The sequence below is a fragment of the Nannospalax galili genome, unplaced genomic scaffold (assembly GCF_000622305.1).
Source record: "Nannospalax galili isolate Female #2095 unplaced genomic scaffold, S.galili_v1.0 scaffold1532, whole genome shotgun sequence".
Lineage (NCBI taxonomy): Eukaryota > Metazoa > Chordata > Mammalia > Rodentia > Spalacidae > Nannospalax > Nannospalax galili.
In genome coordinates this window covers 1,447,311-1,472,007 of record NW_008330832.1, presented here as the reverse complement: position 1 = coordinate 1,472,007, position 24,697 = coordinate 1,447,311, and the positions used below count along the sequence as shown (strand labels likewise).

General features: G+C 38.5%; 2 protein-coding genes across 4 annotated transcripts in view; one reads left to right on the top strand and one right to left on the bottom strand.

Moving 5' to 3' along the window:
• Window positions 1–11,184, bottom strand: part of Aspn (asporin) — a 28,814-nt gene extending 17,630 nt beyond the window's left edge. The window contains exons 1-2 of the mRNA XM_008852898.3: window positions 10,925–11,184; window positions 3,937–4,197 (exon numbers count right to left, since the gene is read on the bottom strand). Coding sequence (XP_008851120.1) covers window positions 3,937–4,174 — 238 coding nt within the window. The 5' untranslated portion in view covers window positions 4,175–4,197; window positions 10,925–11,184. The remainder of the gene's footprint in view (window positions 1–3,936; window positions 4,198–10,924) is intronic.
• Window positions 1–24,697, top strand: part of Cenpp (centromere protein P) — a 244,387-nt gene that overhangs the window by 129,952 nt on the left and 89,738 nt on the right. The gene's annotated exons all lie outside the window — the stretch shown is intronic.

Here is a 24,697-nt window from a genome sequence, read left to right as displayed (position 1 = left end):
TCCACAGCCCTATGTATTTTTCTTCATATACTTTAACAATCCTTTTAAGAAATTAAACTGATAGGCAGGAAGAGGTAAGGTAGGTAACTTAAAGAGTTAGCAAATTGAAAGGTCTTTTGTTTATTAGAGTACCTTAATTTTAAGCCAAGCATAGTGGCACATGCCTGTAAGGGCATCTTTGTAGCCATAGCCAGTGTGAGGTCAGTTTGGGCTATATAGCACACTGTCTTTAAAAAAAAAAAATCAGTTAAGAGAGGAAATGAGTAAAGGAGCTAGGGCAGAAGGAGAAAAGAGAGAGAAAGCGAATATGATGCAGAACTTTTGTTGGAAACTGGAGTTTTACAGATAGGCTTCTCCTGATAATATGAATTTTGCTAAAACTATTTCTGCCCTGCCTCTAATGAGTTGAAGCTAAAAAGAGAATTATATTTTCTGAAGGAGGAAGAGCCACCAAATGTCTAGACACTTTAATGCTTTCTCAGACAGGCTCAGAAAGTTACCCTGATGGATGGTCGGCCCTTGAGTGGGAGCCGTAGCCTGACCTTGGCCTCCATACTGGAGTAAATCTTAGTATTCCCTTAAGTAGAAATAGCTGAATATAACTGTTGATGTGCATGCCCATTACATCCTTCCCTGAGCTGTGTGTGTGTGTGTGTGTGTGTGTGTGTGTGTGTGTGTGTTCTTTAATGTTCCTTCATCAGAAGCATTTTAAAAATAAGTGTGATTGCCAGGCGTATTGGTGCATGCCTTTAATCCCAGCACTCGGGAGGCAGAGGCAGGCGGATCTCTGTGAGTTCAAGGCCAAGTCTTCATAGTGAGTTCCAGGTCAGCTGGGGCTATAAGGAGACCCTGTCTCAAAAAGACCAAAAAGAAAAAAGTGTGATGATTTATCTGATTTCAAGCTAGTTTGGATTGAGATATGCCTAGAAGACTAGTAAAGCACACCTCTAGGTATGTCTGTGAAGGTCTTTCCAGAGAGGATTCACTAAGGGACAGTACTCTTCTAAACTGTGGGTTGCACCAGCCTATAAGTTGGCACTCCAACTAGAATAAAAGGCTGGGGAGCTAGCTAGCTACCAAAGGCATTTCCCTCCCTCTTCCTCCTTTCAGGCTGCCATGCTAGACCCTAGCAACTGCAGATTCAAGAATGTAAATGTTTTTAACTCATTTGAAATGATTTTCAAATTTATTTTTATGTATTTGTGTATATGTATCTGTGTGTATGGGGTATATGTGTGTGTAATTACTATGTATGTGAGTGTGCTGTATGTGCACATGGAGGGGGTACACATGTGCACACATATAGAGGCCTGAGGAGAATTGTTGGGTATCCTCTTATATCCTATAATATCCTATTATTCTCTGCCTTATTCATTTGAGACAAGGTTTCTTACTGAGCAACATGGAGCTCTGCTAGTGGCCAGCAAACCCCAGCAGTCCTGTCTCTGTGCCCTTATCCCCTGCTGGTGTTACAGGTGCTCTGGTAGCCACACATGGCTTTTTATATGGGTGCTAGGATTCAAACTCAGTCTCTCAGGCCTTCACAACACTCTTACCCACTGAGTCATGTCTTTAGTTCATGTGAAGATTTTGCTTGGATGAGAGAGCTGTCAGGTCATCCTACTACACAAGAATGCCTAGGGAACTCTTTTACTGTGTTCAGCCATCCAGACACTCAGAAGCAGCGGGCAGGTGGGCCTGGCCACTGTTCAAGCTGACAGGAAAATTTATTGTCCTCGTTATGCTAGTTTTTCAGGGATGCAAAATGCAAGAATTATGTGATCGTGTTGGCTTGCACCCAGATTTCAAAGAGAAAAGGAAAACCTAGGAAGCCAGACATTATTGGCAGAGTTAGAATCCCACAGATAGGCCCTGGGAAGGTGATTTATAAAACTGTGAGGCTGAAACTAAAGATGCAGTGAAGACTCCAGAATTGTAAAGATCCTAGGAATGTGTAATATGTGTCACAGGAAGTAGTAGGTACTGAGCAAAGCTAGCTCAGGAGAGAGGCCATGTGGGCTCCAACTGGCAAGGCCGTATTGGAGGGACTACCCAAGAATTTCCAAGCTCATATCATGCCACCATGTGCCCTGGATGCTAGAGATGGATATATAGGATTTAACGTTTGTCCTGCTAAGTTTTATTTTTGTTTTTATCTTACTTTAGTCTAGTACTTCCTTGCTATTTTCTTATTCCTTCCTTTTGGAATGGGAATGTACTGTCTGCCATTGTATCTTAGAGGTATTTGACTTCTGTTTGATTTTACAGGGCTCATAGTTAAGAGTTTGCCTTGTGTCTCAGAATAAAGTTTCAGCTTGTGCTTTTGAGAATGTTGTTAATGGTTAAGACTACGGGGCTCTTGGAAATGGACTGAATGCAATTTGCATAAAATGTACACAAGTCTTTTGGAACCAAGGATGAAATGTTACAGTTTAAAAAGTTGTTTGGGTGTCAAGTTGATATATGCTAATTTATAACTAGTCTTGATTTTCAACTTGTTTGGATTATGAAGTGCACCTCAGAGTATTTCTGAGGACATTTTCAGAAAGGATTTATCGAAAGGGAAGGCCTGCCTTGAATAAGGGTGGCATCTTCCCTAGGCTGGGAATAAGATTGATTAAAAGAGAAAAAAGCAGATAGCTAGTATAAGGCATTCTCTCTTGCCCTCTCCCCCTTAGTTCCCCTCCTTCCTCCCTCTCTCCCCCTTTCTCTCCCTCTAGTTCCCTCTCTCCTCTCTCCTTCCTCCTATACCCATGTTGAGCTACTGTGCTCTGCTACACACTCCCTGCTTAATAGACTATAACTTCTGAAACCCTGAGCCAAAATAAATGGTTTTTCCCCTTATTTTGTTGCAGCAACAAAAACATAACACAATGAGGTTACTCAGCAGAGAATGATAAATTTTAAAGAGACTTTTTTTCAGTCACTTTTTTGGGGACAGGTCTAAATTCAAATCATTCAAAACAAATAGAACATTACCTTTAAAATAGCTAAAGGTTTTATAAGATCTACATGATTCATTTCATTGTTCTGGGTATATACCTTATTTTGTTACTGTAAAGCTTTATAAGAAAGTGCAAGCTCCATCTTTTGGCAACTTGAGATGAATTACAGTGAAGAAAATTAAAATGAAGTGCTTAGATTTGAGAAGAGAAAGAAATCCTCTGTAAGATTCTGTTTTTTTTAAAAAAAAAAATTTTGTGGCCGGGCATGGTGGCGCACGCCTTTAATCCCAGCACTCAGGAGGCAGAGGCAGGTGGATCTCTGTGAGTTCAAGGCCAGCCTGGTCTACATAGTGAGTTCCAGGACAGCTGGGGCTACAGGGAGACCCGGTCTCAAAAAGAACCCCCCCAATTTTTTTTTTTTTGCTTGTTCATTTTTATGTGTGCTTTCTCTGCATGTATGTAAATGCACATGTCATGCAGTGCCCATAGAGGTCAGAAGAGGTCATCAGATCCTTTGGAACTGGAGTTACAGACAGCTGTTAATTGTCATGTGGGTGCTGGTCACCCAGGTCCTCTGCAAGAGCAGCCAGTGATCTTAACCACTGAGCCATCTCTCCAGCCCCTTATTTTCTTTTTATTCTGAATTTTTAAGTAAATGTAGATATGCTTTATAGTCGGCACATTCTTAAACATTTGGTTGGTTGGTTGGTTGGTTGGTTTTGCAGTGCTGGGGATCAAGGCCAGGGTGATAAGTGACACTCTACCTCCACCTCATTTTTCTTACTGTTGTCTAGGTTAGCCTCTAATTTACAATCCTGTCTTGGCCTTCTAAGTAGTATAGACTGAAAGTATGGGCTACCACACCCACTTTCCACCCAAGAATATGAATAAAACACTTTACAGTGAATAAAAAGTCTTGAAAGTTCAGTGACTCCTATTAACTTGTCAGAATAGCATTATTCTTCTAAACAAAGTTGACTTCCATTCTTACCTAGATCAGAACAGTGGACAACTCTAGAGTAGCACTGGCATCCAAATGGACACATCGGAAACAAATCAAAAGGGAAAAAAGGGTTCATTGGCTCTTTTGTTGGAAAAAGAGAATTATCATCATCATTTGTGTCCTCCATGTCCTTCAGCATCATGTTCTTCAGTGCTGTGTGTGAAGGGCTGAAGAAGGGATTGGCAGAGCACACAGCCAGAAGCAGTAACAGCATAGACTCCTTCATGTTGTCTTGAGTCAAAGTCTGCCCTGGGATATAGGAGACATTGAGTAAAATTAGACTTTCAACAGATAGAACATATGTTATATACATTTCTAGTGCGGAAAAGAGTGTGATAAAATGGCATTCTTATCCATTGCTAGGTAGTATGAGATTAAATATATAAAACTTTTTAAAGCAATTCAGAAGTTGCTTTGGGAGGGAGCTTAAGTACTGCTAGTTTTCAAAAAAGCTAGGTCCATCAGTGGTGGTACATGTCCATAATAACAGCATTCAAGTGTGAAACCAATTTTACTGAAAGGTGTAGGCCTCACCTTTTGACACCTTTAGATGAATTGCAGTAAAAGAAATTAAAACTAAGTTGCTTAGATTTGAAAAAAGTAAAAAACAAAAAGATCTGTTTTATTTTCTTATTCTGAATTTTAATAATAGTCTTGGTCTTGAGAATAATTCTAACAATACACAAGGACACTTATCACAGAATCACAGAATTTTTTTGTTTTGTTTTGTCTTTGAGACATGTTCTCCCTGTACCGCAGGCTGGCCTGGAACTTGCTGTGTAGACCAGGTTGACCTTCATCTTACAGAGGTCCACCTGCCTCTGTCCTGAGTCCTGAGATTAAAGGCATGTGCGTTCATTGCCTGGCTTCAGAATTCTTTATGATACAAGAAAATTAAGCACATTCTGTTGGTTAAAGGGAACAGTTAAAATAGGATATATTTCTTGAATGAAATGTTTTTTAACCCACAGAATGTTTCCAAAGATACTTTTAAAATTAGATTATTTTCTGGGGCTGGAGAGATAGCTCAGCGGTTAAGAACATTAGTTGTTCTTGCAGAAGACCTGGGTTCCAATCCCAGCACCCACATAGCAGCTAACAACTGTCTGTAACTCCAGTTTCAGGGGATCCGACAGCCTCTTTTGTCCTCCACAGGCATTGCACAACACGGGTGCACTTACCTACATGCAGGCAATACACACATACACATAAAATAAAAATAATAAAATATTTTTTAATTAGATTATTTTCTGTGAAATAAATATTAAAAATCCCTATTTAGTATACTTCTAAATACAAAAAGAGCCAGCACAAATATATTGCCTTGATTACAAACTCTGATGGTCAATCTGTGAATGGTGTGTGTGTGTGCACGTGTGCACATGCGTGCACTTAACTCTTTGAGACAGTTTCACATATTCCAGGCTGGCTTCAAACTTACTATGTAGCCAAAGATGACCGTGAACTCCTGATTCAGAAGTGCATCACCTCACCCTGTTTATGCAGTGCTGGATATCAAACCCAGGACTTTGCTTTCTAGGCAAGCATTCTACCAATTGAGCATTCCCAACCCCTAGGTGACTTTTGTCTTCTTTTTTTTTTCCTTTTAATTTAATAATCAATAAATATTAATTTTATTATTAGAAAATTAATAAATATTTTTAAAAAACAGATTATCATAACTAACTTTATATTCCCAAAATCCTTCCATTGCCTAATGTTTATGTCACTTTCCATGGATATCATCAGGGTCTCTTAGACAACAAGTGGATATTTTCCTTAACTGATTTCTTTTTACCCTACCCAACCTCACTCACATCATTGGTCACTTTTTCCACAATGTCATTGGTTTGTTGGGGGTTTTTTTGTTTTTTTTTTTTTTTTTACTTCTAGTTTCTTCCATTGTCTAACATCTCATTCAAACCATCTGACTTCTTTTTTTATTCTTCATTGATTCATCAATGAAGTTCCATCGAGTTGGTTAGTTGTCCTTGGTAGGGACTACATTGTTTTTAGGGGGGGGGCAGAGAGAGAGAGAGAGAGAGAGAGAGAGAGAGAGAGAGAGAGAAATCTGGAGTATATCAACGCTAACTTTCAAAGCATGGGTTCCTTACTGTCTGATGTCTGATTTTTGCTCAGGTATATTTACAAATTGCAATTTGTTTTTGTTGTTATTATGTAGTCTTTGTTTTTTGAAACAGGGTCTCAGTTTAGCCCAGATTGGCCCCAAACTTACTCTGTAGGCAGCAAGGCCTTGGACTGGTGATCTTCCTATCTCAGTCTCCCAATTATTGGGATTACAGACATTTACCCCCACACCCAACTCTGTATATTATAGTTTCTTAACTAGTTTCAGCTAAGGTCGGAGCTTCTTACCCTTCTATGCTGGGTTTTTGTCTGGTTTAAATTTGTATGCTATTACCATTGCTGTAGGTTCATATGAGTAACTTCCCAGCTGTCTAGAAAACTCAAGTAGATCCAGGGAATCCCTGGACAGCCATTCTAGCAGAAGTGTCGATTTCCAGATTGAGAGACTGTCTAAAAAGTAAGGTGGAGAGCTGGGACAGAGGTAGTGAGTGAAACCTGATATTGGTCTCTGGCCTCCATTTTCTCATGTGCTGGCAAATACACCTTGTGCATGCATGTATATATGCATACACCCCTGCCCCCCCACACACATCCCAAATAAAATAAGAGTCTAAATTAGTAACATTTTCCACTGTATATACCAAATCTGGAAATGTAAAGACTCTTAATGCTAGATATGGGTGACCAGAACTTTGAAAGTGACATTCGAGTGTTTCTCTCTTTTTCATAGCCCTCATTTTCATAGCCCTCAATTACTGCTCAAGACCAATAGAGAACAGAACACCTGTACAAAAAAAAACAAAAAACAAAAAACCTGCATAACTTTGAAAAAGATTGAAATAGAGTATCATACCTAATAAGAGGGATAGATAGACTGGCATATGCATTCTCATGCGTAGTTTGTGCTGCATTTAACATATAAACAATCTTGAGTTTTGTTTTGTTTTTTGAGAAAAGGCCTTTCTTTGTAGCCCACACTGAACTCAAACTTGCAGTTCTCCTAGTTATGGATTATAGGGATGCGTTACCATGCCTGACAATAATATATACTTTGCTTTTTTCTACCCCTTCTTTAGCACCAGATAGCATGAGTGCTACAAAGTTTTCCCATGGACATTGTTCTGATCTATTTCTCCTAGAAGGCAAAGAAAAAAATACCTACCCCAGTGTTGTTTGGAGGTCTACTCCCATTTTCTAATTTATAGGAAACGAAAATTGGTGTGGGTTTTTTTTTAAGATGATTGGTTTCCACTTAAGTCTTTTGTCATAGAAACTGAGTCATATGGGCTTTAGCTTCCCAGTATAAGAATAAAAGCTGTTTTAAGATATAAAGTATTTGAAATATAGAACTAAGCAAACTATGGAAAAAAGCATAACAAGAGGAATGTGTTAGAGTTCCAGAGTGGGTGCCAAGAACACATCTTGGTTTTCCATGTGGCCTGGCAGCAGGATTGAGGACTGGACTCATTTCTATGCATTCCACATGCTGATGAAAAAAATTCCTTTAGCCTAGTTGCCTCAGTGATCTCAAGAGAAACCCCCAGTGCTGAAAGGAGGTTCAAGCAGAGGAACAGGATCAGATTGTGAGAAACAGAATTTGTACTTGAGAGGATAAGGAGCAAGTATAGAGGGCAGGGAGCCAGGAAACAGAACAATGATGGGCTTGCTTCTTGTCCACATCCTGCCCTAGGTGCCCCTGGGGCATTAAAGCATCAGTCCCTCCCTTTCTGTTTCCTGCTGAGAGTGATAATGTTTCACTACAGCTTCTTTGCCTTTATTCAAAACTGAGGTAAAAGAAAGTATGACATTGAGACTTCTGAGTGCTAGTTTTAGCTATACCTGTCACAATGGAGGAACATTGCCCTGGTTGATAAAGAAAGACAGCCAGCTCTGCATGGCAGTTTACATTTTCCCTGGTAAGAGTTACAGGCCTGTATACTCATGGCCTGTCACCTCTATGAGACTGCCTCCTGGTGGAGGTTCCAGAACATTCTGGAACATTCTGCCTTAATGCCAGTGAAAGTACTCCTTTAGCATCCTTGGCCACTGGTACCTACCTACAGCTGTTAAAAAAAAAAAAAAAAAAGTATATTGTAGAGCCCAAAAGTGCTAGCTTGTGCTAGTTCTGTCTAATAGTAGCCATAAAAAATATGATCTTTCCGTGTTCTTTTATCCCAGTTGCTTACAAAGAAGAGTAAGGCCAACCTTGATTCCCTGAGGAATTTACCATTTGCCCTCTGGTGTTGCTGGGTCTCTGCAGTATATTTGAGAAGCCCTTGTGAAGCTCTTACACCTCTGCTAGTTCAGCTGCACAGCTATTCACCACTGAATAAATATTGCAGTGCATGGATAAGAGGGAGCACTGCACACCAGTACCCTCTTCTATTATCCATAAAGAATATGTAGGTTAATATTATTGCTTATTTAAAGTGGTATGAATTTGTTCTGAGTTTGTTAAAATAGTTCAAAGTTAAGTTTATTAGTTTTGGCAGCTATACTATTGACTATACTATTTTAAAGACTTTAAAAAATATTTGTATATTGTTCTCAGGAAGACTCAATATTTTCCTGATTTAGACCAGTTTTGCCAGTGTTTTTTACTTGTGGAAAACTTTGGGTTTGGTTTCAAGTCCCAGTCTTAATGAAAGACTCTTGGGAATTTTATCCCAGTGCTCCTACTGTTATTAATAAATCAGAGCCTTTTAGAGCTGAGAAAAAACTCTGAGACATCCCTCCAAGGAACTCTTTATAGAAGAATCTCGGGCTTTGTGCAACCAGAACTCCTGGAGGCAGCAGACTGATGCAGCTTTCTAACAACTCTGATGGGGCTTTCAACCATGCTCATAACCTCTCTGAATGGATTTTCACCTTAAGGTGACTTCTAGCAAGCAAACAGAATTTCCTCTGATTTGGCCAGGTTCTTAGAAGACTTCATAATAGCACTAGAAATGTAGCAAAGAAGTATAAAGACTTCCTATTTATCATTTAACTAACCTGCAGACTTGGAATGGAAATCTTGTCTAAGTGAAATGGTATTTCCTCTCAAAACCTTTATTGGGTAAATAAGTCAGTGTGCTCCCATGTTTAAAGATTCACTTGCAACTTTTCTCCTTTACTTGAACATTTTTTGTCAGTTCACAGGTATGTTTTAAGCTCAAGTATATAAATGTACCACAACATGTCCCATGTATCTCTCATAGAGAAATCTAGACTACATGCAGATATAATCAAGGCACAGCCTTATCAGCTAATAACAGTCCAATCATGCATTTGGAAATTTAGTCACAGTACCATTTGTTCATAGATCCAATATATTTTTTAAAACAACACTGCAGGGCTGGAGAGATAGCGCAGCAGTTAAGAACACTGTTCTTGCAGAAGACCTGGGTTCGAATCCCAGCACCAACATGGCAGCTAACAACTGTCTGTAACTCCAGTTCCACAGGATCCAACAGTCTCTTCTGTCCTCCTCAGGCATTGCATGACATGGATGTACTTACCTACATGCAGGCAATACATTTTTATACGTAAAATAGAAATAATAAATAAAAAAATAAAATAACAACACTGCAATTAGTTTTACCTTAGACATATAAATAGCATTCTAATTAAAGAATTTGCTGTTATTTCTTTTCCTTTGGTACTGATTTTCTCCTTCATTTGGTTCTTTACTACATCCATTTTTTTTGTTTGAAAAACAAAAATCTCCTGCCTCTCCATTTTTCTGATGTTTCCTGCAGTGCTTATAAAGTTAATCTGTTTTGTCTCAAACCTCAGGTCAGGTATCAAGATGCTTGTTTTTAATACAGTGGTTAGTTGTAACAGAAGGCTGCATCGCCTGTATTCTTTCCCACTGTTGTACTACAGTGCTTCATGCCAAGAACAAACGAAAAACAGGAGCACGATGTTTTTACATGAGTTGGGGCTTGGGCTTTCTTTCTTTCTTTCTTTCTTTCTTTCTTTCTTTCTTTCTTTCTTTCTTTCTTTCCCTCCCTCCCTCCCTCCCTCCCTTCCTCTTCCTTCCTTCCTTCTTCACATCTCATGATTCTTGGTGAGACTACAAAAAAAAATTTTTAAGCACTTTATTTTTAGAGCAACAGATAAGTTTAAGATACATAAAAAAACCTTCAGGTTCTTTGTGACTCAGTCTTTACAGCATGTGTATTTCTTGGAATCCATTCCTCTAACTAGATTAACAGGAAAGAATGCTATATTATATTTGAATTATTCAGAGTAGTGAATGCATTGTTTAATTTTTAAAATCTAAGATATAATAAATTTAATTTGGGAAATGACAAAGGAAATCTTTTTGTTATTCTGAGTATGGGTTTTATGAAAAGAAGTCTCTCATCTTCTGTTATAGAATATAGACCTGGTTAAACTATTGCTGATAAGTATAAGTATTTTCTTGTCCAGTGCATTTTATTGTATAAGAATGAAGAAGACATTTATCAAGGAAAAGCATGATTTTTCAAATGTGTAAGTAAAAATGATGTTTGAATAATTTACACATTTAAAAACATTAGATAGTATCATAGATTTACATGGTGAAAGAAAAACTATTTAATTATATCTAATATACCCAAACCTCATTAACATTAATTTTTAAAGTAATGTTATTTTCCTAAAATATCATGTAAGATGTCTATTTAAATACTTTTTAAAAATCAATCATATTAACATTTATGGTAAAGCTTTAATGATGAAGACATAAGATTAAATAATTCTAATTACAGAGTTTTTATAATGCTGAATTAAGGAGCTAAAGAGCTACCATTGAAATTTTAGGTCTAATTCACAAACTTTTATTAATAACATTAATGTTTCCTTAGTATTAACAATAAAATAATTGTATACTGGAACATGTAATACAGATATGAAAACATACCTTGTCAGAAGAGAGTAGTTTTCTTGGAAGTAGAATTTATCCACCCTGTACTACTGATCTACAATGTAAATGTTCTCAGACCCTTTAAGAAGAAAAGATGAAAAAGTGTTACACTGAAAAGAAAAAACACAGGCAGACCAACAGCCTCTCGTGTGGCTGTACCCTGGGTCATACTGGACTAAACTGCTTCCACAGATTAGTCCATGTTAGTACTGAAGAGCGAGATTAAAACTTGTTACTGCTCATATGTTTTCCATCACTGTTTTGTATCATAGCCAAAACTTCTAGCTAAACTCTAGACGTCTACTGGAAGATTTGGAAGAAAAAAAAAAGAGTTTAATAATACATGGCAACTGGCCATTGAAGTTGTAGTCAGTCACTCTAGAAATACCTGATTTGAAAGAATACTTTATGAAATTCTAACATGAATGCTTATAAATTAAATTTCAAAAATCACTCACCCTTTATAGACTAATAAAACATCTATCAATTTCAGTAAAGAATACCAACATTATTGAAGTGTGAACCCAAAGTCCACATGTACCTAAGGAGCCATGATTTTGTTTTCTTATAATGACAGAAGCTATTACGTTAAGTAGATGTCTCAAGACTATTTTTTTTTTAAGTTCTTACTCCTGCGAAGGTATGTTATGAAAACTGTACACCAGGCCTGAAAGCTCTCACTGGCCTAGCATCCGTTGTAGTGTCAATGGCTGTGCATGGCCAAGGAACTTCTACACCTTTCCTTTGCAAGAGGCTTAGCTGTGCTGTGACTGTTCAGGAGATGCCATTCTATGAGAAGAAAATCACTTGTTTCCACTCTAAGATTGCCCAATCCCATGTCCACTGAAACACAATCCTTTAAGAGAGGATGTTTTTCTGACTATGGGAAAAGAATCACTGGGTATAGGTAATCCCAGTGGATCACCTGATTGTGTGGATGTGTGGACAGCTTGTTTGCCAAACCTTGTCTAGTGGATTAACAGAAATCTGGTCTCTCTTGCCAAAGAATCTGAGCATCTGTTGTTACCACTTTGCAGAGAAATGGCGCAAATGGTTGAAGCTAGGCAACTACAGCCATAGAACATTTGTGCCTCACATGTGCGGGGCAGCTACTTGTGTGTTTATCCTCCCCTCACTTACGTAAAAGATACATCTTTGGACCTTAAGTCTGATTACCACCATAGGACCTCAACAGTTCCACACTGCCAACCTTCAGTGTATCTCAGGTACTGCTGAAGCCCTCTCAGCACCATCCTACTTGGATTAGAATGCTCATATTTTCAGTTATTCAATTATATTTTAGTTGCAAATGTGTCTGTTAACTTGATGGGTTGGGAACAACATGAAAGTATGAATTGTATTTTATTAATCCTTGTGCCCAGAGCAACCAGCATCCACTTGAATTCCATCAGTGCATAGTCATAAACAGGAAGCTCTTGGGTGAAATTCAATTTGTCCTGCATAATGATTTGTTTTATAATTTAACTTTTTTTTTCTTTTTTTTCCTGAAACAGGGTCTCCTTGTAGTCACAGCTGCCCTGGAACTCGCTATATAGACCAAGAAGGCTTTGATTTCACAGGGATCCACCTGCCTCTACCTCCCAGAGTGCCGGGATTAAAGATGTGCACCACCAAGCTATATTTAACGTTTTATTGACGCATATATTCATAGAGATAAAAGTCATAATGGTACAACTCAATGAATTCTAATTCCTGATAAAGTACTGACATTCCCCCAATCTCTTCTCAGCCACTTGAAGAAAGCTACTGCCTAATTCCAGCACCATAGCTTATTTCCCAAACATTATATAAATGGAATCACATTGTACATTCTATCATGTGTCTATCTTTTTTCATTCAACATGTTTTTGAAAGCCACCCATATCATTGTGGTTCATTCTCAGTACTGTAGAGTGTTATAGGAATATGCCACATGTAATTAATATATTCAGCTGAGTTAATTACATTTCAAAGAACTGCTATAAACATTTTTTTTTTTTTTGGTCTTTTTGAGACAGGGTCTCCCTGTAGCCCCAGCTGACCTGCAACATGCTATGTAGTTCAAGCTGGCCTCTAACTCAGAGATCCATGTGCCTCTGCCTCCCAAGTGCTGGGATTAAAGGTGTGCACCAGACCCTGCTATGAACATTTTTAATCTTGCCATTTGAGGGTTAGTATGTATGCATTTTTGCAGTTCCTTGTTTATTACTCTTTTTAATGTTTTTATTGAATTTTATGTATTTCATATAAACTATCCTAATCTGGGGCTGGAGAGATGACTCAGTGGTTAAGAGCATTGACTGCTCTTGCAGAGGACCTGGGTTCGATTCCCAGCACCCACATGGTGGCTACAAACTGTCCTTAACTCCAGTTCCAGGGGAATCCAAAACCCTCTTCTGACCTCTGTGGCATTGCATGATACGGGTGTGCTCACATGCAGGCAATATACTCATACACATAAAAATAATAAATAAAATATTAAAAAAAAACTATCCTAATCATCTTTATACCTTCTGCCCCATCCACACCCTCCAATAACCCCCCACCAGATTTCATGCATTCTGTCATTTACGTTAAAGCCTATAAAGTCAAGTTAGTGTACCCAGGCATCCCTTAGTGGAAGTTCATCCATTGGGGTCTAGTCAGCCTATCTAGAGTCACTCCCTTAAGAAGATCAACTCTCCCTCACCCAGCAGTAATCAGCTGCCAATAGTTCTTTTACTAAGGTTAGGGCCTGCTGTATGCATTTTTAATTAGGTAGAAATTGCTATATTTGAAAATAGTAAGATTTCTCAATTTTTCTCAAGGTACAGCAGAGGGGAGCTGAGGCTCCCTCCTTATTACTTTTTCCCAGATGTCATTACAAATGTAGAATTGCACCTCTTCCATGCATTCCCCCCAAAATCATCTTTGAATAGTACCCCTTAGGGAGTTCTATGGAGGGGACCTAATCCTTTGTACATGTTTGAGGGATTTTTTTTCCCTCCTTATTGGGTTTTGCTCCAAATATTGAAAAACTAGTTGTATTATAATGCTATCTTTAGAAATTGTGATTTTATTATATTGCAAATAAGGAGATAAATTACTAAACTTAAAAAGTAATATTCTTTTGCCAGCATGGTGGTGCACGCCTTTAATCCCAGCACTTGGGAGGCAGAGGCAGATGGATCTTTGTGAGTTCAAGACCAGCCTGGTCTACATAGTGAATTCCAGGACAGCTGGGGCTACAGGGAGACCCTGTCCCAAAAAAACCAAAAAAAAAAAAAAATTAATTAAGAAAAAATAAAGTAGTATTCTGTTTACTGACCCTTTATAGACAGACGCATTGACAGTCATAAAAAGAATTTCAATGCAAATTTTTCTCCTTTGAACATATATTCTAACCATTGTGAAAATAAAAACAGATAATTAATGCTGTGCTTACATTAATGCTATGCATTACATTATTCTAAGATGATGTCCAGCCCCTCTGATCCAGACACAAGAGAGATCAAAATCCAAATACAAATTAAAATAAGGAAGTGCTGGGGCTGGAGAGATGGCTCAGCGGTTAAGAACGCTGGTTGTTCTTGCAGAAGACCTGAGTTCGAATCCCAGCACCTACATGACAGCTAACAACTGTCCTTTAACTCCAATTCCAGAGGATCCGATGACCCCTTCGGTCCTCTGTGGACATTGCACAACACTGGTGGACTTACCTACACATAAAATTTAAAAATTTAAAGCTTGGCATGGTGGCACACGCCTTTAATCCCAGCACTCAGGAGGCAGAGGCAGGCGGATCTCTGTGAGTTCAAGGCCAGCCTGGTCTACATAGTGAGTTCCAGGACAGCTGGAGCTACAGGGAGATCCTGTCTCAAAAAGACCAAAAAAAATTTTTTTTAACTTAAAAACTTTTAAAATAAGGAAGTGCCTTAGAAACTATCTCCTGATCCTAAAAAAACTAATAGGAGAGTTGAGTGATGTTGGAACTGTGGCATAGGTGGGCCGTGGACGTACAGCATAGGTGGGCCATGGGCATACAGCATAGGTGGGCCATGGGCATACAGCATAGGTGGGCCGTGGGCATAAAGCATAGGTGGGCCATGGACGTACAGCATAGGTGGACCGTGGACGTACAGCAGAGGTGGGCCGTGGGTGTACAGCATAGGTGGGCCATGGACGTACAGCATAGGTAGACCGTGGATGTACAGCAGAGGTGGGCCAAGGTGGGCCGTGGGCATAAAGCATAGGTGGGCCATGGACGTACAGCATAGGTAGACCGTGGACGTACAGCAGAGGTGGGCCTTGGGTGTACAGCATAGGTGGGCCATGGATGTACAGATAGGTGGGCCATGAACGTACACCATAGGTGGCCATGGACACACAGCATTCCTGCCAACAATTACTCTTTATGGTCTGGCATCCTCTCACCTTCTTAGAAGCCTGGGAGAATTGTTAGTACTATGGGAGGAAAGTGAGGTGGGATGAGAGGTTGAGGGGCTTCACAACTGAGTGAAGGATGCAAAGATGTATGCCATGCAAATACCACTTTAACAGTGTCCAAAGGCATTGACTCCTAGAGTGTATGTACATATAACACAAGGTCTCCTGACTCAATCTCTCAAGTAGTGGAATTACAAACTCATACCACCTCACCTATCTAATAGAGGGTTTTGCATATAGTAGATGCCCACAAAAACTTTTGTGAAGGTTCAGATTTTATGAGGTTTCATGTTTGTGTCTTTATGGTAGACTAGGCACCTTGATAAGGAATTTATACTATAGGCCATGAGGCATAAGCAGTATTCAGTCTATAGCTGTGTTTGGAGCATATGGCATTTTCTAATTAATTTTTTATATATATATTTTTTATGTGTATGTGTGTATTGCCTGCATGTAGGTAAGTGTACCCGTGTTGTGCAATGCCCGCAGAGGTCAGAAGAGGCTGCCAGATCCCCTGGGACTAGAGTTATGGACAGTTGTTAGCTGTCATGTGGGTGCTGGGATTTGAACCCAGGTCTTCTGCAAGACAACCAGTGTTCTTAACCGCTGAGCCATCTCTCCAGCCCCACATGTGGCATTTTTAAAGTCAAGAAATCTGACAGCAAGTTCCAAATTTTTAGCATGTCTTGAATCATACTGTCCAACAAAACCAGCCTTGAAGTCTTGGTTGGCAAAATTCTCTGAACTTATAGTAGGTATCTTTTCCCTTCTCTGCCATCCTGACCTTTCATGGACTCCCACATGTGGGGTCATGGGACAGAGTTCACTCTTGTTCTCTTATTTGAGGTTTGTAGTTCTGAAAAATGAATTAGTGCCATAAATTGTCACTTAACATGAATGTAATTTAATCTATGAATAATGAAGATTTCATACAATTTAGTTTATTATATGGATATGATATATTTTTTAATGTTTCAAAGTTACTTGGCTTTGAAAAATTAGTGCAAAAAGTGATTGTGTTTTAAATAAATTCCCCAGCTTTTTCCTTTGACAGAACTGAGAACAGTGAGCACAGTTAGCTTCCAGGTCTGTATTTCCAAATGCCATTTCCCACTAGAAGAAGTAGGTGCTATTAGAAGAAATGGCTAGTAATAAACCTGCGAACCTCAGTTAGGTCTTGAACTTCACACACTGCAGTGTAGGACCTTATCAGGACAGCTGAGATCTGAATATGGATGAGGTGTTAGATAATACTGAATCAATGTTAGATTTCCTGAATTTGAAAAAGTAAAAGTAAAAATTGATACTGTTATAAGGAAATGCCCTGTTCTTAAGTGATTTATGCTGAAATATTGGAGATTGGTGTTAGGATATCTCAGCATATATTCAAAAGGCCCAGACTCATCCCCAACTATGAGTGGACAGATGAATGGGTGGACATAGATATGGAAGAAAAGATAGGTGAAATAAATTAGCAAAGTGTTAACTGGTACATAGAAGTGAGCAATGTGACTTAATTTTAACTCTTTTAGTAAGATTTATGTGTGTGGGTGGGCGCCTGCAAAGTCCAGAAGAGGGAGTCAGATCCCCTGGAGCTAGATTTACAGGTGGTTATGAAGGAATCAAACTTGGGTCCTCTGGAAGAACAAGTGCTCTTAACTGCAGAGCCATTTCTCCAGCCCCAATTTTAACCCTTTGATTTATCTATTATAGTAGAATATTTTTGTAAAAATATATTGTAAGTTAATTTAGTTGTTACCCTAGACCTGGTTTCTTAATTTGCATATATAAATCCCTACAGGATTTATGAGAATGTTCTATAAGTGTGTGTGTGTGTGTGTGTGTATGCAGTCGCACTGTGTGAGGCTGTGAGTGCATATGTGTGTGTAGGTACATGTGGTGGTCCAAGGTCAACTTCAACTGTCTTTCCTCAGGTGTCTTCCACTTGGTTTATATTTCTGGATGTTTTTTGTTTTTTGGTATTTTTTGAGACAGGGTCTTCCTGTAGCCCCAGTTGGTCTAGACCATACTATGTAAAGCAGGCTGGCCTTGATCACACAGAAATTCGCCTATCTCTACCTCATAAGTGCTGGGATTAAAGGTGAGCACCATCGTATCCAGCCACTTTGTTTTTTGAGACAAGGTCTCTTATGTCCTAAAGCTCACCAATTTGAGTAGAATGGCTAGCTAGTGAGTTTCAGGGATTCACCTGTCTCTACTTCCCCAATAACACTTAGATTATAAACACAAACCATATGCCTGGCTTTTTCAAACTCAAGTCCTTATCGTTACATGACAAATACTTTACTGCCTGAGCCACCTCCCTAGCCCTGTTTTATAGATCTTTTGATACATGCAAAGCATTTTATGTGCGTATTTTTCTGCAGAGAGGATCCACTATAGTTTTTGTTATAGTCACAAAGGGATGCCCTAGAATAGACTTCCAATTTATAATTCATTCTTAAGTTTTGCTTATTACAATACTAATTCATACTATAACAAAGTTAGTACTTTTGAATGTACCTCCCAGTTTCTGAAAAACAATGACCCTTTAGCTGATTCCAGCTTACAAAAAGATTTACTTATATCCAATGATAGTTTGATGTAAGTTTATTTGACCACAGTGATTGTTACTTAGAAACAAACCAGAACATTTTAATAATATGATGTATTCTTTTTCTTTTCCAAACTAATACTCATTTAGTATAATCACATGTTATTTTTAATACAGTTCTGCTTTCCCTGGTGTAGGGTTCACATTCTTCACATTCTATGCAAAGGAAAAAATAAGCAATGTAAGTTTAGACTTTATCCATTTATGTGTAGGAAAGAAAACAGAACTACAGGAGAAAATAGTCATGTTTTTATTTTTCAGTGTTTAATCATGAAGATATACTTACCAAGTTAAAACTTTTGCTCCTTTGCAAAAAACAGAATGTGATAGAATTCCAGCAGGGCTCAGTTTCAAATGTTCCTGTTCGGCATGCTGAAACAGGGACATGTGACCAAGGCCTTGTTTTATGACACATAGACACTTGTATTCCATAGATCTACAGTTTACAGTAGATTTTCTTTTATCTGAAAGTCTTTTATAATTGCTTTCAGTTCATTTGCATTAGATTTAATTGGAGCTGATAGTTACTGGTCCAGATATGAAAAAGGGAAAGATAGATTTGCCATAGGAACCCTTTGCCTCAACTTTGTTGCATGCTAGAAAGGCCTGCACTGTCCAAGCAGACTATCCTTCTGGAGACTAGTAAGAGGCTATTGGGGAATCACTCAGCTATTATTTTTCAGGGAGGAATCTTATCTACGGGGTAGGTTATTAATCAAATACAATTTTTAGTTTGGTTGACTATTTTTAAGTAATGTCTGTTTTTTTCCCTTTTTAGGTATTACAAGTAATCACTATGGATCATACAGGTCAAAGTTAGTTTTCTTTCTTATCAGAATTTTGTGTGTTTTCTTATAGCCCAGGCTGACTCAATTCATGTCTATATTTTCTTAAGATTTATTTTTATGTGTATGTGTTAGTGTGAGTGTATCTGAGTACGACAAAGGCCATACATCCCCTGGAGCTGGAATTTCAGGTGGCTGTGAGCTGCCTGTTAAGTCATCTCTGCAGCCCTAGTCAGTTTTTTGTTTTTGTTCTAGTTTGCTTCTCAGTTGCCATGACAAAACATTCTGACCAATACCACCATGGGGTAGAAAAGGGTTTATTCAGCTTACATCTCCTGGTTGACAGTTCATCTCTGAGGGAGCCCAAGGTAGGAACTCAGGGCAGGAACCTAGAGGCAGGAGTTGGAGCACAGGTCATGGAGGAACACTGCTTACTGGCTTACTCCCCAGGCTCTGCTCAACCTTTCTTATACAACATAGGCCCACCTGCCCAGGGGTGGCACCACCCACAGTGGGCTGGACCCTCCCATAACACTCAATAATCAAGAAGATGCCCCACAGATATGGCCACAGGCCAGTCCAATGGAAACAATTCCTAATTGAGGCACACCCTCAACCCAGGTATATCAAGTTGACACTAAAGCTATCCAGCACAATTTACGTTTTCTTTTTTTTTGATTTAGGAAAAGAAGTAGTTTAGGCTCTGAATTTTAACTTCCACATCAATAGACTCTTTCAGCCTGCAGGTCCTGCTCTGTGGTATGATCTATACTATAGTTCATTATCTTCTGTGCCATAAACATGAACATGCCATGACACCATGGAAAAGGCAGTCACACTTGAGGTGTGTTGTTAATTCTCCGCCTGCTCCTCAGAAGAGCCATGGTTTGCTGAGCTGCTGGCATGGCTATGGCTAGGTTCCTGAGGTATTTACTCTCTGGTCCCATGCAGAGCCGTGTGCTGAGTGTGCCCTAGTGTCCTAGGCCTACTCTTTTTCTCTACTGTTTACTCCAATCTAAGGAAATGCTACTTTGGATAGTAATATCCATCATACTAAAAGGTCTGGCAATCTAAGCAATTCACTTAACTCCCTGTATGCCTGTTTCCTAGAGTCTCTTGATGCAGATTTTGATACTTTCAAATGTTTGCCTTCTGCTCAGCACTTTCTTGTGATATACCTTATTTAATCTTCAGTTCACCATAGGACACAATAGTTTCTCCAAATTTTGTGAATGTGGACTCTAGAAGACAGATTCTAAATTTTTGAAAAAGCCGGGTCTCTAGCTAGGATTGATTTCAGTTCAATGTCACTGTGCTCAATTTTTTTTAAGTACTAAAGGTGAATCTCTGTTTCACAGAAATCTAGAGCTTAAGGGCATCTCATGGTCATTCTGGCTTTAGGTTAGAACAAGCCAGAAATTTATTATAATAAGTACTTTTAATATTTTTTTAAATTTTAGGTTAATTAGTAACCTGAATCAGTATGTAAACATGAACAGAGAATTAGTTCATTCATCTCTCAATTCATAAATACTTCCTGGAGGAAATTTTTAGTCTTCTGCTGATTAAGAGGAAAGGGTAGAATTGATATCATATAGGGTTTTACCCCACCCTTTGAGGTTTCCCTTAAACAGCAAACTTTGAGTATTTCATTAAAACATTGACTTGGAAACATAATAATTCATGGTATTTTTAAATGATAGTTTTGGAAGGACATAGTCAGTGTTGCTGATATGCAGAATAACTGTATTGATTACTAAGTGTTGCCAGTTGTTAAAGCATAACTTAATTGTTTAAAAAAATACACCCTTGGGGCTGAAGAGATGACTCAACACTTAAGAGCATATACTGCTCTTCCAGAGGACCTGAGTTCAATTCCCAGCACCCATATCAGATGGCTCACAATCTCCAGCTCCATGAGAATCTGTCTAGCCTCTGGCCTCCAATGACGCCTACACATATTTGTGCATACCTGCATATATACACACATAACTAAAATAAAATAAATCTTCCAAATTCACTTTGTTTTCTGATGTCTCGGTTAGGAAAGATCAATAAAAGAAACTATTCTTGATTAACTTGATGACCCTACACAAATTTTTCCATCCAGTTTCTTACATTTTTCCTTTAAAAATGCTTAAATGTTTTCTGATTTCTTTCTGGTTTGGGAGTGGTAGTGGATAATGTTTATATCAACTTTGGATAACCCAAGAATTTTGCACTGGGGAGCAGGGAGACAAAATACTGTGTTTATTCAACATCCATTTTAGTACCTACTAATGTATAGAACACAAAAGTTTAGAAAAGAATTTTCTCCTACATTTTACAGTCCTTTTGGAGAAACAAAATACAGTTCTCTACCCATTCATAAAGACATTATACCTCACTATAAATCCCAGATAATCAGTCAGACCTAAGTAATAAACCCATATCTTACCCAGGGTGTTAATATTAACATAATCATGAAATGTTGGGGGAAGCTATTCACCTGTATATGCTTTCTTGTTTTTGCTGTCATCCCATCTCTGGCTTGTACTCCATCATAACATTCCAGATTCAGCCTGTGCTCATGCAGATGGCAGTTTCTAACTTGTCTGATAGGGGCAACGCTACTTGGTTTCCTCAATCCCTCATTAGTCTTGTGCAATCTGATCTTCTGATCTATTCCAAACACAGTATTTTAGGTTCTAGGTCTCTGTCCTTGTACACTTCTTTTCTAATGTTATATATGTTTTCCACTATATAATATCTTAGTGATTTTTTTAAAAGGTATTATATTATAAGACATGTAAGACATATCTCAAAATTTAAAATACAGTTGGCATTCCTTGTACATATGTGCAAAGTCGAGACACAGCATTATTATTTTCCAACAATGGCTAGTCCAAGACTTTTAGTGCATATATGAGTTAGTGATTGCAGCATAGTGCTATTTACAAAGCCAAACTGAACATCTGTTTGTTATAACAACATCATGAAGAATGTTTGCTATAAGGACATCACTATTTTTATGAAATTGAAACATCCAATTCGGAACATGACAAAATTTCAAGGCTGAACAAGTTCGTAAAACCATAAAAACAACTGAAATAAATATTTTCCAACTTAACGACAAAGTTCCAATAGTTGTTCTGATTTTTAGTTCTGTGAGAGATTCTGCTACCTTCACAGAGTTAGGGAAAGTGTTTGTAAACCATAAAAACAATAAAAATAAATGAATCTTCCAACTTAATGGCAAAGTTCCAACAGTTCTGATTTTTAGTTCTGTGAGATTCTGTTACCTTCACAGAGTTAGGGAAAGTGTGCAAAGTGAGCTTGCTGCCCACACACCAGCCTTGCTTGCTGCCCTCCCTGTAGAAGCTCCCAGCCTCTGACAGAGGAAGCCTAGACCTGTGTGCACATTTTATCACCACTTCTTTGACTGATTGACAACTTTTGCCTACTTACTTGAGTTTCTGCTTACAGCCCTATCAGAGAGGAGAGACCTTTTCTGTTATGTTTATCATCAGCTCTAGAAAGTGGTATCAAAATGCAGCTGAATAAGTCATAATAATCCTGTCATGGTGGTGCATGCCATTAATACCAGCACTTGGAAGGCAAAGACAGAAGCATCAGAGTGAGTTCAAAGGCAACTTGGGCTTTGTAGGGAGTTACAGGCCAGCCTGGCCTATAGAATGAGACTCCGTTTCCATGAAAAAAAAAAGTGAGAATAAAAAAATAAATGGTTGTTGGGCATAGTGGTATACATCTTTAGTCTCAGCACTGGGGAGGCAGAGGCAGGAGGATTTCTGTGAAATTAAGACCCACCCTGATCTATATAGTGAGTTCCAGGCTAGCTGGGGCCGTGGGGAGACTGTCTCAAAAAAAAAAACCAAAAAAGAATGGCTCAGGAACTCATTATTGTCCTTAGGTATTCATTCTATTGGCTCTCCTTACTCATTTGAGTCTCCCTTGACACTAATTTTATTTATGATTTATGATTCATACTACAAAAGTATTGCACAAAGATTCTTACTGCCTCTTGAATGGTCATTTAAAATTAGTGTTACTGTAGCTTTCCCACAACTAATTATGAATCTCAGCTTTTTGTTTCCATATTCTAGTTGTATTATTAACCACATATACTAAATTTTTAACTCTTGAGTCAGACCGTCATCCTCATATATTCTTGTCCATGTTGAAGTCTCAGAATCCTGGATATTAAGAAAGCGTTCTTACATGGGAGCTGGGGAAGGAGCTCAGTAAAGTGCTTGCTATGCAGACATAAAGACGTGAGTTCACGCTGCAGAACTCAAACTTTAAAAAAGAAAAAACTGGACCTTGGTGGCATGTGCATATAATCCCAGCACTGGTTAGGGTGAGTTGGGGATAGGGATGGGGTGGGGATGGGATGGGGAGTTGAGACAGGCAGCTTCTTAGGCTTCACTGACCAACCAGTCTAGCCTACTTGGTGTGTTGCAAGTTGAAAGAGACCATGTTGAAACATAAAGGATGTTTACACACAAGAAAGTAGAGATCATATCAGCTGTCCATCCATTAACTGTGGATTAAGGTAAATTTTCATGCCTTGAAAGCTACCCATGAAGTTTTCAGCTGTAGCTAAATATACTAGTCCATCTTAGTTTCATGTAAATACTGATAATAACTGCACTAATCCAATACACTGTTTTCCAACATATTCTACATTCTTCTCTGGTTCTCCTAACCTTGTGAAGCGGAGCTAGAAAGTTACTAAAGTTATGGGGAAACCTAAAAGCTTAAATAATTAAAGCCTGAAAAATCAGATGTTCAAGGGGGCTATGATGGTTAATCTCTATTGTCAACTTGATCTAGAATCACCTGGAAAGTGGGCCTCTGGGGGCTTATCTTGATTAGACTGATTGATGTGGGAAGACCTATCCACTATAGGTGGCACCTAGGCTGAGGTCCTAGACTATATAGAGAAAGTGAATGGAACATGAGCATTTATTGTCCCCTAGCTCTTGATTGTAGATGCAGTGTGACCAGCTGCTTCAAGCTCCTCCTCCTTTGACTTCTCTGCCATGGTGGACTGTACCCTTGAACTGTATAACAAACACTTTCTCCCTCGAGTTGCTTTTTGTTCAAATACTTCATCACAGCAACAGGAAAAGAAACTAAGACAGAGGTCAAAACTAGAACTTAATGATTGAGGCTAGTATTTTTCAGGATAGAAAATTGAGAGTAATGAAAGAAATGAACAGAATTTGTATATGTGTCTTATAATTTTTATCAGTACAAAGATAAATGTCATTGTGTAATGAAAACTTTAATATATGATTCAATAAACTCTACTTTGTTCATTGAACTGAATATAAGAGTACAGTTCAGCAAATTAGGGCAAAGGAGATGAGTGCTAACTATGACCAGTGGAGGCAAAATTTTCAGAAATGAATGAGTTAGAGTTGCACTTAACTAAAGTTATGGTTAAGAATATGGTCTACAGAATGAGTTCCAGGTCAGCTGGGCCTACAGGGAGACCCTGTCTCAAAAAAAGAAAAAGAATAATTAATTTGTATTTTTATCAAACTACTGCTTTTCATCATCCTTTGATGAAGAATAATGAAGACAATCTTAAAATGGAGTTTTTTAAATTAAAAAAAAATTTAGGCTTATAATAATGTAGAATTTGTGTGTATCCTCTCCTTAATGTTACCAATGTATATAACCACGGTTAAATTGCCTAAACCAAGAAGTTAACTTTAGAATGGTATTGGAGGTTGGAGAGATGGTTCAGTAGTTAAGAGCACATACTACTATTGCAGGATTTAGTTCCCATCACCCATGTCAGGCAGCTTCAAATGACCTGTGATTCCAGCTCCAGGGAATCCAACACCCGCTTCTGACCTCCACAGGTCCCCACACTCATGTGCGCAAACCTACACAGACATGCATGCATAGTTGAAAATTTTAAAATAATAAAAATTT